Source organism: Watersipora subatra, chromosome 4 (genome assembly GCF_963576615.1).
Source record: "Watersipora subatra chromosome 4, tzWatSuba1.1, whole genome shotgun sequence".
NCBI lineage: Eukaryota > Metazoa > Bryozoa > Gymnolaemata > Cheilostomatida > Watersiporidae > Watersipora > Watersipora subatra.
Window position 1 is genome coordinate 59,035,266 of NC_088711.1, and position 14,579 is coordinate 59,049,844.

At 35.1% G+C, this 14,579-nt stretch overlaps 1 protein-coding gene across 1 annotated transcript; it reads right to left on the reverse strand.

The window, feature by feature from the left end:
- Positions 1-88: 88 nt before the first annotated feature.
- Positions 89-14,515, reverse strand: LOC137392797 (pre-mRNA-splicing factor 18-like). Its single transcript, XM_068079127.1, has 10 exons — positions 14,425-14,515; positions 9,874-9,981; positions 9,413-9,503; positions 8,707-8,931; positions 7,859-7,972; positions 6,827-6,970; positions 5,647-5,715; positions 5,409-5,549; positions 2,845-3,072; positions 89-605 (listed from the first exon to the last, which is right to left on the reverse strand). The coding sequence occupies exons 3-10, from the start codon at positions 9,473-9,475 to the stop codon at positions 513-515; spliced, it is 1,077 nt and encodes a 358-aa protein (XP_067935228.1). The 5' UTR covers positions 9,476-9,503; positions 9,874-9,981; positions 14,425-14,515; the 3' UTR covers positions 89-512.
- Between the last annotated feature and the right edge of the window lie 64 nt (positions 14,516-14,579).

Below are 14,579 nucleotides of genomic sequence, written 5' to 3' on the forward strand. Positions count from 1 at the left end.
CATGTGACCACGGTAACATGGTGACACTTGTAATGACAAGTCCATAGAGTAATGTAAATTTAATAAATCACCGTCATGATTGGCTACATAATACTATTTACAGTGTTTATTCAACCATAACTGACCAACCAATTGGCACCAACGATGAGAAAGCACCAATGAGAACGCTTAATACGTTTAATAAAAAGTGGGAAAGTAGATAATGAACTTCTGATCGTACCATGGAAATTCCACCAGTCACATTCAGCATGAGGAGAAACACAGCTACTGTACAAAGCTGAAGTTTATTCTGTATAATATACATGTTTTGATGACTACACATCTATAAGTATACACAAACAGTTGTATATGATGAATGGAGACTGTAACAAGTAAGAAAGTTTAAAACGCTACAAGCTTTACATTATTCAATGGAGACTATATGTAAATGATGACAGAATAGGCTGATACTAGCAAAATAAAGGAAAAAAGCATTTTGATCAACAGAAAGTCAGCTTGAATTGGAAGTGGTGTCAGGTGGTGGCAGGTGGCCTCTCATAATTGACCATACGAGAGAGATTTCCAGGGAAATATTTTTGTGCTTTTGTCATCAATCTTTTGACAGCCTATCAAAGAGTTAGATAAAATACTAAAATTGAGTGTGAAACTGCAACATCATGTAAATATATATTTTACGTACACACTATATGCTTGCAAAATATATACTGTATATATACATGCAGTATGAATATCCTATACACGCATGGTATTACTAGAAATTTCACTATCATACAGCCCACGACCAAAGTGATATTGGAAAAAAGAAAGGGTACTGATGGTTGAGAAATGCAATACTTACTATATACATATACATACACATACATTGTATATAAATAAAAGGTATAACTTATATATAAATATGTATGGTGAATGTATATATTATGTAAGATAAGTATATATAGTTATTTATCGTACTTTTATGTTCAGAAGTAATTCTACTACTAAATCTAAATAGGATAAAGTAAAATTTAAAACTACAAAAATAATTGTTTACTTTTGTAAAGTAAAAAAATTACTGCTCTACGTAATTTCTGGAGTCTAATTTTTCTTCACTAGAAAAAAGGCCACCTGACGAGCTACACTGCGAAACAAATTTGTAGCAAATAAAAATTTGACTTCCCAGATACGTAAGTATTATGTAAGATATATTATATCTGAATTTGTATAGAGCAAGTCCAGGCAGATACAAACAGCATATTAACAAACATCACTAATGAGTAACCAAACACAGTTGAATAACTCAATTGTTTTGGGAAGTATAAATATGGCGCTGTATTTGGCTCAGTACACATAATAGATTGGAATGTTCTGGTTATTCTGAAAACATGTGATGCACCAAGTTACTTGTTTACGTGTCACACGACTACACGGATATGGCTAGTGAAAGCTAGCGAACAGTGATGATACCGATGCTGGCGACACAGCATCCTACAGTGTGCAAGTTTTATAAGAATATAATAAATAATGATAGAGTTGGTAAAGAAAGACTAGCTAAATGACTCCTTAGATTGATTAGATGATGACTTCATTTATCTGTTATACAGAGAGTGAGAGAACACATACCAGTTAGCTCTAATACTGAACAATGACCATAAAGGCTGGTTCACACTATGTCGCTGTATCTCGGTGTTGATGCCACAATACTTTGGTGATTGTCGATGATAACAATGTTCACACTATCACAAACCCATCCGTGTTTACATCAGGAAATACTCCGTGACTTAGTGTTCTCATTTTCTTCACAACTAACCACAGCAGAGTTTAGGCATCAGATGAATAATTACAAGTTGCCATAGTACACATCTGCTGACTGAGATTTGGTTAGAAAAGGAAGACACTCTGGTAGTCATTCAACCATTGTATCTGCCTCTAACCATCTTAACACGTCTCACTCGGTAGATGTGGCCTTCATCAGTGGCTTTTGAATGTTAATAACCATAGATCTGTCGCTTTGGTCCAGGAATGAATTACTGAATTAACCAAATACTTTAAACTAAATTATGTGTTCACTTTAATTATCTTGTTAAAAATGACCTCTAGTTGGAGGGCTTTTGACTAAAGAAAACACAGCGGTCGGGTTATTTCTCAAAATCTTTAAGGCTGGTTCAGACTATATCGCCGTATCTTGGTGTTGATATATTGATGCCACAATACTTGGTGATCGTCGATGATAGCGATGTTCACACTATCACAAACCCATCCGTGTTTACATCAGCAAATACTCCGTGACGTAGTGTTCTCATTTTTCTTTTTAAGTTTTCCTGAAGAAACATCTTTGTTTTCGCATGACTGAAATCAAATACTAGTCCTGCAGCAGCCGTCATAAATGGAAAAAAATAATATGCCATCGCCGAAATGGTTCACATTTGAAAGGCGGTCGTCGATACTCGGTGAAAGATCGGGAAAGTTTGACAGCTGCTTCATCGATACCATCGGTTTATGGTTCACATAATCGACGATGAGCGCCAAAAGGAAAACGCTGACATACGGCGATATAGTGTGAACCAGCCTTTCGAGTTTCTGGTTAGAACTTTGTGTAATACACCTGTACTCTTATTTATTCACTTTCTGAAGCCATTATTTCTAGAGACATTGAACTCTGGTGACATTGAGTTCAAGTGAAAATATGTCCTAGAGATACCTAATTCTATAAATGCACGCTATACACGCTGAGCTGTGGAGATATGGAGTTGTAGAAACAAAGAGTTCTAGTGCCAATCAGTTCTCAAAACTATGAGCTCCAGAGTCAATCAGTTCTTAAAACTATGAGCTCTAGAGACGATGAATTCTGGAAACGGCGACTACCTGGATATATTTTCTTTGAGTTTCATCGTTTAGCACATGAGCAACATTCTTGTCATTGATCTTCTCTCGGCCCTTTCTAGCGTGAATGCCGACCATGGTAACACCGATTGGCCACGGAGCATTGCCTATAGCCATCTCCATGTACGCCTCATTTGCGGCTATGTAGTCACGTACCAATAGATGTTTGCACACATCTACCAGTCGGGCTAAGATATCAGGAGAGCATGACTACAACAAAGTGACCAGTAGCAATGGATGATCATTTCTGTGAAACAAATATTTACACGTATAGAGTGTAAATAATCTTCACTAGTGCTTCGTTGTGTATAATGACTAAAGTGTGAAAGTAATGGTGAAATTAATGGAAAAGTGCTCAGACCAATCGCGTGTGTGACAAACATCCTTCCATAGCTGCTGAATGATTTGCAGAAACAAATGGTGCATTCAATGTACTAGAGAACTAATTAAAGATGATAAACCATAAAAGGTTTTATTTTGAGGTGAATAATAGTATTTTCCCATGTTGACAAGCCCAATAGTACTAAAACCAATGTGTAATGGATTGATCTACTTAACTGTGTTGCTTATAAACAGGAAAAATTAATGAAAATGAAGCATAAATAGAATTGAAGCATGAAATATCATGCATGATCTTAAAAATAGAGAAAATAAAAGCGCAATAACAACGCTATTTTGTGATAAAATCGCGCTTTTTTGAGTTCACCTTTCTCGGCGTTCAACCTATTAAACATTCGGTAACAAGCTACGAACAACTTTAAATAACTTATCTACCTTTCATAAAAAACTGAAATTATTTTGAAGGCTGAATTTAGATAACAATGGGTTTTAAGACACTATCTCTATCATTCTAAATCGTTCTAAACATCCCTAACTTCCATTCCTAAAAAGCTAGGCTACGTCACATATTTATGGACGGAGCTTTTTGTGCCAATCGTGCTGTTTTCGAGACCGACATTGAAATGCTGTAAAAAAGCCTTCATGGCTTTGAAAGTTACTTGACCAATCTTTATTATGAGTACAAAATTGGAATCAGCGTGTCTGATTTACCTCGCAAATATGATAAAAGTTGTATGTGACAGTTATGGTTTAAATAGAATCAAAGCGTGAAATATCATAAGCATAAATAATTAAAAATGACATTTCAACACGCATGACATGCAAGATGTGTGGTTAGTTTCTTCATCTATAACTATGACCACTCTTATATGAGGATATTCTAAACTAGACATGTGGGGAGTAGCCCACTGTAGGTGAGACAGTGTGCATATATACCTGTTCCTTTCATGTGGAACTTTGCAGATAATTTGGTAGACTAAGGTTTTTCTGTAAAAGTCATCTGTTTTAGCAGAGCCATGAGTTAGTTTAACACCAAACTTGTTATTATACATCTTCAAGTTATTCAAGCAATGATACAATTTTTCTTATGATTCATGTGGCCATAGTAAATGATTCAGTCTTGGTATATCATAGACATCTATAATGACAAGCACATAGATTAATTCAAGGTAGAGCTTTTCACATAATAACGTTGTAGAATAGAGTTTTGCTGTTAGAACAATCAATTTTTATCGGAGTGAGCAATCCACAGACATGAAAAAGAATGTATCTTTTAAATGTTAGAAATCAGTAAGAGTAGAGAAATTACAGGCAGTTAAGTTAGTAGGTTATACTGTGGCTGAACTAGTAGCCTGGGAGTAAAAGAAACCGGTTTACATGCAATAATAGAGATTTGTGTCTATCTTAACAACTACACCTTGTATCAAGCGGATACAATGGACCCTCGCCATACGATTATAATTTGTGTTGGCATCGTAAGGTGAAAATGTCGTATACAGTGGTATAAAAACCCATAGTAATCATCTAATGCAAACAAGGTAAAACCATAAAACTTTATATAAGTGCTGTACATATTACAAATTAATAACAAAATAGTATATTAACCTTAGTAACTATAGTTACTGACAGTAACTTTAGTGTATTTAATACATGTAGTTATGATCTACAATAAAGTTTTTATTGCAATAGAATCATTTTTTTCCTTTAACATCATTATTATTCTTAGGACCCATGGCTAATGAATTAAAATTATATATGTAGCTATATACGTATAATGAATTAAAGTTATAGTAAATATTATATTAAACGATAAAATGCACAATAAATCTTCACTTCGCTCACTTTTTATTAATTTCCATTTCACTCACGCAATATCAAGTATTTACGCAACATGAAAACATGAAGAATGCTGAACAAAAAGAAATTGAGTATGGCATAAAGTAATTGAGTATTGAGTATATTTTTCAGATTTCTGGTATCTTTTTCAGGCGTTGGGAAAAGGATTCCGGCTAATAGCATTTGGGCATAGGCGTGATTCCAACGTATTCAACACCCCGACTGCCAAACTCAAATTTCAAGAGACATTTTTGTTGATGTCGTATAGCGAAAAAAATGACGCAATGAAGAATCGAAAAAACAATGTGTTTCACATTGTAAGGCAGAAAAGCCATAAAACGAGGAGGTCGTAACCCGGGGGTGCACTGTACCTTATTCTTAAAGCTTCTCATGAGAGGCTTGAGGTAGGAAACAGTCTGCGAGTGAGTGGCTGTGTCTATCTTTCCCTGCCGACTCCTTTTGGCTTCTTCCTCTCGAGAGTTCAAATCTTCACCCCATTTTTGGAGAATGAACTGTCAGAAGAAAAATTAAACGCTCTTAATGAAAAAAATCCCTTAAAACTAGAGGCATTCATGGGAACTTTAAGGTCACGTACTGCAGACAACCAACCTTAAAGAACATCATGATACGTTCCTGTTCATTTTCGGAATTATGTTCTTCCAGCTCTTCCGCCATGCGCTGTAACATGGTAAAACATATAGGAGCTCTTGACGTTGCATGTACTCAACTTAACGATGAGTTGCATGTACTCAACTTAACGATGAGTGAAAGCTAAGAAAATCCCAAAAACTACAAACTATTCAGAATACAACTACAACAAACAGTTCTATTATATAACAATTTCAAAAAGATTTGACTGCACCATCAGGGTCAGCGGGATAAAAACGATAAGGCATATCTATGGCTCGATAGTTTTAATCTCTAAATACACGATTCACAGTCGATATGATGCTACTAATATACAGTCGATATGATGCTACTAATATACAGTCGATATGATGCTACTAATATACAGTCGATATGATGCTACTAGTATACAGTCGATATGATGCTACTAGTATACAGTCGATATGATGCTACTAGTATACAGTCGATATGATGCTACTAGTATACAGTCGATATGATGCTACTAATATCTTAAACTGTTAGAAGAGCCTTACAACAAACCAGATCAAATCTGCTGAAGCGAAAGCAGTAAGACGATCGATAGCGGTAAGCATGACTAACTTCTTCTTTAGCTGACTTCATAGTCATCAAAGAACACAATTCCGACATGTTGTGTAATAAATGCAAATCTATTTGCATCCAAAAAACGAAATGTTTCAAAAACACTTACAAAAAGGACATTTTGTCTAACAAATACTTATGCGTTTCTGCTAGGAACAAAAGATCTCACAATATCAGACTAAGAAATCAATACAAAATTGAACTATAGCATTTGATTTTTTCTTCAAAGCAATGATTGGCAGGCTACGAGATATAAAGACTGAGATCTAGTCAAGTACAATTGGCTGCCATTGTGGTTATACAAGACTTACCCTACCATAGAAATAGACAAACAATCACTCATATATATTATATATATATATATATAGTAGGATACTAACCCTACGAAGTTAGCTAAAATTCAATACGCTTAAAATAAATAACAAGATCTTTAGCCACTGCGACGCCCATAAGCGAGGCCCGTAAGCGAGTAAATGGTAAGTTGCAATATTAAAGCTAACCAGACCAATTAAAATGTGCAACCAATTCATAACGCAATACATGTGTATATCAAGGAACATACTGGCATGTCCTCTTCAACCATGCCTGAGTCCCTAAAGTGCACATTGTAGGCATTGCGGGCGGCCTGCTCCGAGCCCATTGACATTTCATTCAAGTACTGCTGGTCAACTTTGTCCAAAGCTGCTTTAAAATCATTTTTAAGACCCTGAAAAAACAAAAACAAATACCGATAATATATAATATAAGCAGTACATATATATTAAATTATTAATTGTATATTAATTGTAAAAAAAATTCCCTAGCCACCCAGAGTATATAATGTACACAATACATAAGCTACAACAATGAACCTTTACCAACAATACACACTCACTGACCAATTGTAACATCGAAGGGCTGAGCAAAACCAAAACACACATATACTGGAGCAACACAAGACCAAATTTCGTTAGCCAAATAATCCAGTTAATTGATTCCTATTTTTTCATTTGTGATCGCTCTGCTAAAACTTTATTATCCCTCAGAGCCAGTGTATTAACTACTTTTACTCAATTATAAAAATTCCAACAAACTGTCTCAGCTTGTATTGAAGACACTAGTAAGAGAAGTTATGGAACTGTAAATAAGCTTACAAAAATTTACTGACCTGCATTTGTTTTTATTTATTTTCTAAACTTAGAGGCTAATATCTCGTGTGAGAATTTCACGTATAAAAATTTAATTTATAGGAAATAGATATGTCATGCTTTGTTTTTCATTAATTTAAATAAAATATAATTTTTTATACGGGATAACAAGCTAAAAAATTATATTTTGGATGTAAAACATCGTTTACTTAAATTTTTTTGTTTATCACTGATTTTACGCAAAATTATTATGAAAGGAAAGGCAACTCTTAGTAAATCGCCAAAATAATACAAAATATCAAAATTACAACAAAAAAGCATCAAAACTATTATATTTTGGAAGGAATAACTCAAGGATACAACTGCACTAGGCAAGTAAAATGTGAAGCAATGAGATCCTTGTTTAACACACTCTAGCCTAAGAGCACTAGAGAATATAATAAAATTAGGAGGCGTAGGTTAAATACCTTATTAACTTCAGGTTCAAGCAACTCAAGTTTTTTGATACGCAGGTAAGCTTCATGTTCATTCTCACCAAACAATAAGATTGGCTCATTCCTTTCTCTGAGTCGGCGAATCACCTGCCATGACATAAAGAATACTACCTTGTATGCATAAAAGTTCTACATATGGCTGCACGACTGATTCTACCTCCTATGAATGTAAACAACACTATTCTAGTATCAAGCAACTGTCCTAGCTCCGACATGCTTGTCAGTCAGTAAGTTTCCATAGACAGTGGCACTTTGAATATTGCTACGTCATAATTGTTATATCAGCTGACTCTTCCTGAGAATGCAATATTTGAGGGTCTCTAAAAATGAAGTTGTTAACTTAAAAATATGCTTCACACTTTCATGTTCCAGGCCTTTCAAGGCCTGAAATTTGTCTGACATTTGTCAATCGTGACTTTACCAATGTCAACGAAAGCTCACAAACTAGAGATTTGGAGGCTAGCTTTTTGAGACAGAACTACCATTACAGTAGAAAATTTGAATGTCACCAATTTGATACGAAAATGTGTTCAAAAGATGTTTTCAAGAAAACAAAAATCACATAGGAGTAAAATTTCGTACTTCCATCATTGACTTATTTTAAAAATCTTGAATAATTCAACACCAGATCATAGACAGTTGGCAGAAGTTAGATATAGAATATGTATGGCTACAAGTGCTTCGATTGTCTGAATGTCTCACGAGCCATTGAACAAAACATTGTTAGTCGAATGTACATAATAGGTTTTCATAACTGCTAACTTTCAAAACGTTTGCCAACCTTACAAGCAAATTTTTGACTAGAATTTAAAGGTAGGTACCTCCTTTCTTGACAGAACGGGCTTTGATGTGAATGATTCCTGTTCCTCCCCAGCAACTGCCTCCGCCTGCTGTTTCTCATTAGCCTTACCAGGTGAGCCTACAGGGACAGGAGAAGCTGTGAGACGAGCTCTCTTCGCTTGAAATTCTTCCTGACGTTTTTCAGCGAGCTCTCCTCTCTTAAAATATTTCTTGGTTCCCTGTTGCGGGGCCGTATTGTCAGCTAGCTAACATGAAGATAGGTAATACAAGAATATGAAGAATGTAGGTACAAAAGGTAAAGAACGTGAGAAAGGACCTTCAACTAATTCCCGCAATGCCAATAAAGTAATACAAACCAAGTTTCTATCATGTTTCCATTGATCAACATACCATATTACAATAACTCATAAAACCAGCAGCAGAGAGTTGTAACGTATATCTCTACAGAAACTCCGTTCATTAACTTTTAATCTACTACATACAAAAGTAACTTGATTTTCTGTAAACTTACATTAGTAAATTTACAACAAATCACATCATTGAAAAGGTCAATCCCTTGATGAATATATATGAAGGTAACACCAAAGGGATATAATTTGAATATGTTACTAGTAATATAGCAAAATATTAGGCCGAGAGATACAGCAAAATTTCTAAAATTATTAATAAGATGAAATTTCGGAACTCCTCCTTTGTCAGATCTACAGGCGAACAAGTTGTTCTTACCAAGCTATTGTCTTTTGCCAGCTGCTTTTTTTTCCTCTCAAGCTCTGCTTTCAGGATGTCCATGTTAGCCTTGACTCCAATAGCCTACAATCTGTACACAAAAACCTCGGTTAATTCATCAACCAACAGCCGACTACCAGTGAAAGGTTTAGATAACAAGAATACTTGCCAGTATGAACGTGTGCCTTATTTTTATAGATGATTAGAGAACGTATGACAGTCAGCTGAAGGTAATTATGCTAAAAAGTTGACTAGGTTGAGTATGTACTCCGAGTACATGATTCTTGAACTAAATAGCTTCGTTGATATTGGTCAGCAAAAGATAGTCCATAAGTTTTTTACAACTTTTTTTTATAACTTTTTTACAATAGTTTTTTACAAGGTGCAACAGTTTTTTACACAATTTGATTGCGCACTAGGTTATCAAAATAAAACATATCAGAATGAAAAATTCTGCATACCTTTAACTAGAGCAAAAACCGAATGTCTCCATTCAGTTACCAGTTACTAGATGATTGCTTAGACTGATCACAAGATGACCAACAACTTCCCAGAGTAGAGAGCTTTTCCTGCAATATTGCAATATTACATCTACAAGCTATAATAGACAGCAACAGATATCCCATGCGATGTTTGTACAGCAAGCAAGTGTCATATAACTAGAAGACTAAAACAAAAACCTGTTTGAATGAGAGGAACACCGTTGATATTTACTGATATCTCAGCCATACACACTAGCACACTATACCACACTATTTTCCAGTAAATTGAGGAGCAGATCGAAGACACCCTAAGCAACCTGGTACAATAGATACTCCCATAACGTATACCTTTTATAACAAAATTCCACATACTTTAAAGAATTTATGTGAAGTTTTTGCTTTGTACAAACGTAAAGAATCTCATATAACATAAAGTGTCAAGTTGGTGCAAATTCCCAAAATGGATTTCAATCTTGTGATTAGAAAAAATCTCATGATTAGCCTTAAAATGTCGCTTCCTCTCTTGCCGCACTTGAGAGAAAAAACAACGTATAGGGCGTGCTATCATATACCAGTGCTCTGCCAATCTAGTTCGCCATTACAGATCGTCTGGTGTGTCGACAAAGCACAAAAAATAAGTAGTTGCAGAATAATGCAGAAAGACGATCTAGCAGTGTAGGAGTGTCGATATAGCAAGCTGAGCGTCATGAGTTTTAGTCTCATCGAAAGCAATCTTATATCCTAACATCGAACCCTCGCGACGAATGATCAGAAGTTCCCGGAACAGATCATTAACGTTGAGGGACAATCTGCTGTTTATGATTTATTTGAAAAATATCTTCTTATTGATAAAAATTGTAATCATTTAATTGAAGAATAGTTGAGATAATATATTAAAATAATATTCTGAAAAGAAAGACTGGATAATCAGTCTTTCGGGGAATATATAACTTGAATGTGCATCTTCTAAATCTTATTACAAAAAATGTATATTTATGTATTTTTCATCTGTCATGAAAACAGAACTTACTCAAGAATTCTATGATACTTTTATAAACTATCATAGCTAACACTTGAGTGCCCCACAGTACACACCATCAACAGAATACAATACATTTCTAACATTGGTAAATGTAGGCGTGAAGAAGCCTCACCCATACTAACAGTTCTAGATGGCTACAAAATACATTTTAAAGCATTTTATAGTAAAACATGTAGCAAAGAGTACAAGACGAGATAGGCATAATCTTTACAACTAGCCAATGTTTCTGGTTTGATCGTAACAGATGGCTTAAGAGTGTATTAAAATTCAACTATTCCTCCATGCGTTTTTAAACTGTTTGAGGCCTGCTGAAAAAATGGTTCATATTGTAAGATAATAAGTTCCACTTCCTCATGGCGTGTGCGTGTCACTAGTCTGAGAAAACTACCTTCTCATTACATGTGCGTGTCACTAGTCCGAGAAAACTCCAAACATTTTTATATTTTTTGGCTGATTTCGTCCAAACTTCCCATGCATATGCTTCGTAGCTTCTGTCAGGTCGTCAAAAATATTTGGTTTCAAAAACTCTTTGGTTTCTGAGAACCAGCCTCTCACACACCAGTCTGATTAAAAGCTATAGATGTGCCTTCACACGCAATATACACAACTGTTCTCAATGAATGCGCTCATGGATTGCTGTTGTGAAATCCGTGTAGAAGTTTGTTTTGAAAACCTGTATGCATGTTGAAAGCTATGTGATTAAACATGAAAAAATCTTGGACAAAACTGAGCCTAATTCTAGTTGTAAGATACAACAAAAAGGCATCGACAAGGTACATGGGTTATAATAAAATATTTTGGCATTTCATTGACATAACTAAGACAGGAAGCAATCCTAAACTGAACATTGTATGACACTAGCTGTGGATCAAAATGTACCTAATCACTAATCAACAGGATGCCCGTAAAAAGGTCAGTTTTCTATCCATTACAGTTATTTAACTTGTAACTACTCTAACTATGCAATTTGTAAACAGGGCGAAACATTGAATGCTTTGGATAAGTTTAACAAAGAAATACCTTGACATACGGGTGTCCCAACGTGGGAGAAATTTGAGATACAAAAAATGATCCGAGAAAATTTTACATTTAGCTGTAAGACTAAACAAATTTGAGATACAAGCATAGGAGATGGTTCTCTATGAGGCCACTAGGATGGTAGAGTGTACGAGAGGTCGCTTACAATGACAGCGTCACTCGGTTTTTCTCGGCGGATCAGCTTAAAAAGGTTTTAAACAGTGAAAAGCGGAATCGCTAAAAGTGAAAGCGAGGCAAGGAGCAGGGCTGTAAGAAGATAACAAGAAAGTAAACGAAGATGAAATAAGAATTAAATTTAGTGCAAAATTAAAACTGTTTTTCAAGTGTTTTTTCAAGTGCATAGTAACCTAAATTCATTTAAATTAAATTTAAATGTTATATTATGTTATGTAGCATCTGAAAAGTGTAGCGCACGAAACGTGTTGCTGTTGGGTCTCTCTTACACCGCCATTACCCGTTACTCCCTGTCTGAAAGACAAGAACTCCATACAGTACTGTATATAACAAGGTTACATTTCATTGCAGAACATAACCACTAGGTAGGTATTTGTTACTTTGTGACCGCAGGTATTGAATTAGAACGAATAAAAACACATTTTTCATCGTAATATCCGGTTTTAGGCAATTTTTTAGAGAGTTGGAATAAATTAATTAGTATTTAGCTAGTTTATATAGAAAAAATTGATTTGAGATAGAAGAGAATTGACATGCAAGCTTTCTCCCGGAATGCATTAAGCTAATATGTCGAGGTTTGACTGTAATCACATCCATTTGCTTCAAAACTGTTGCAACTTTTGATATGATCAGCAACCTTTAACCATGTTTGGGCCTGGAACCATGATGTCTACTTACAGAATAGTTGTAAGATTCAAGATACATATATCTTGATCGTAGATGTATTACGAGTTCAATCATCTTAAAATGATTCAATTGGGAACATTTAGTGAACGCATTCTACTGTCATAATTTTTAAATAGAAGTATAACTGATGCTTTTTACCACACTGTAAAAAGCTGGATAGCTGACAAAGATTTTCAGTGCTTTGTAACTGTGACAAGTTTGAGCAATGGGGTAGAGAGTTGGTCATGGCTAAAAACTTGTTTAAAATCTAACTGATTAAAAAAGTTAGACATGAAAATGAACGTGAAAGTCACGCTCAAGCATCAGTCTATATAAACATTCTGAACAAAACCACAGAATGCAATATAAATGCTCCAAACTATCAGCATGACTTGAGCCTATATTAAATACTGAGCTTTTGGTATGAACAATGTAGAAGTGACCCTTGACATCTTCGTTAGCAAAGAGCTTCTATTATTTCCTTGATTGAGGGCCTTTAAATGCTGTAGCAAAACAGAGCAAAGATGCAACTCATAGCGCCTAGTTCATTCTAAAAACCACGTATATTCTTAGCCGAGTCCTACTGCCTTCGCACAATTTTTTTTAGTTTGTCTTAAGCTTTGTAGGTTAATTGAACATAGTGCCTATATAGCATGCCATGTTTGGTGACAGCAGCCTGTAAATCATGAGCTATTTCTTTATAAAAGAAAAGTTTATATACATAATGATGTGATGCCTTGTGCTATGTGTTTAATCAAATATGGGCTGATCGAAGTGAACTCATTAATGCTTTTTGTGTGACAAGCTAGTTTGTAAGAAATGCCTATGGCTACAAATAACAAAGTCTCGCATATTATTCAAAACTATGTAGATTTCAAAAGAAGTGGTAATTTAATAGAGCGGATCGAAAAGCTGCAGTTTGCAAAGTTGAAATATCTTCTGTTGTTTCTGTCTGGTCCTGTCTTTTCTGCTTATTGGCCATTGAGTGACATACCTGCCAACTCTCACACATTGGACTCTTACATTGGAGACTCACGCAATCACCCCAAAGAAAAAATGAAAATGCGTGAGAAATGCGTGAGATTTTTGCCCCAATTTCCACAATTTTATATATACTATCATTGATACATCAATTGCCCCAAAACCAAATCTCACACATTGTCCCACTCTTGGGTTGGCAGGTCTGTTGAGTGATGATGTTGAGGCTGAGTATACAGAGCTAAAGAAATAGTTGATGATTGCATTTAGTACTGACCCGTTGTTGTCTTACCATCAGTTGCGCAACAGAGTTTTATCAAATGGTGAATCAATGTATACTTAGCTATTCTAAAGCATTTTGTCCATCTAGTAGGTCAGACCAATGCTGAAACGCCTATTAGATATGCATTTTTCTGACAGTTTCCTAGATTGAGCAAAAAGTCTATATAATCCGTCACGTTTTTTCATTTAAAACATTGGGTAGAAACAAAATATTGCCAAGATTTTCTTAAGACTCCAACATGCTTATATGTTCAATGTTTTGAAATAGATCGGTTTCTGAAACCAACTAATTATAAAATATTAGTGACACTCTCTTTCAACCCTTTGTCACAACTAAAACATTACCTTACCCTTGGCACAGGTTTTGAGGGAATTTAGTTTTAAAGATAAAAGGAAGGCTGTGCGAGGTGATTTACGTGTACATGCAGTTCTCTTCGTGGCGAGTTTTGCGTTGATAATGCATAGCTTCATAGCTTTTGATAGCTCGCCAAGTGAACTTAAGACG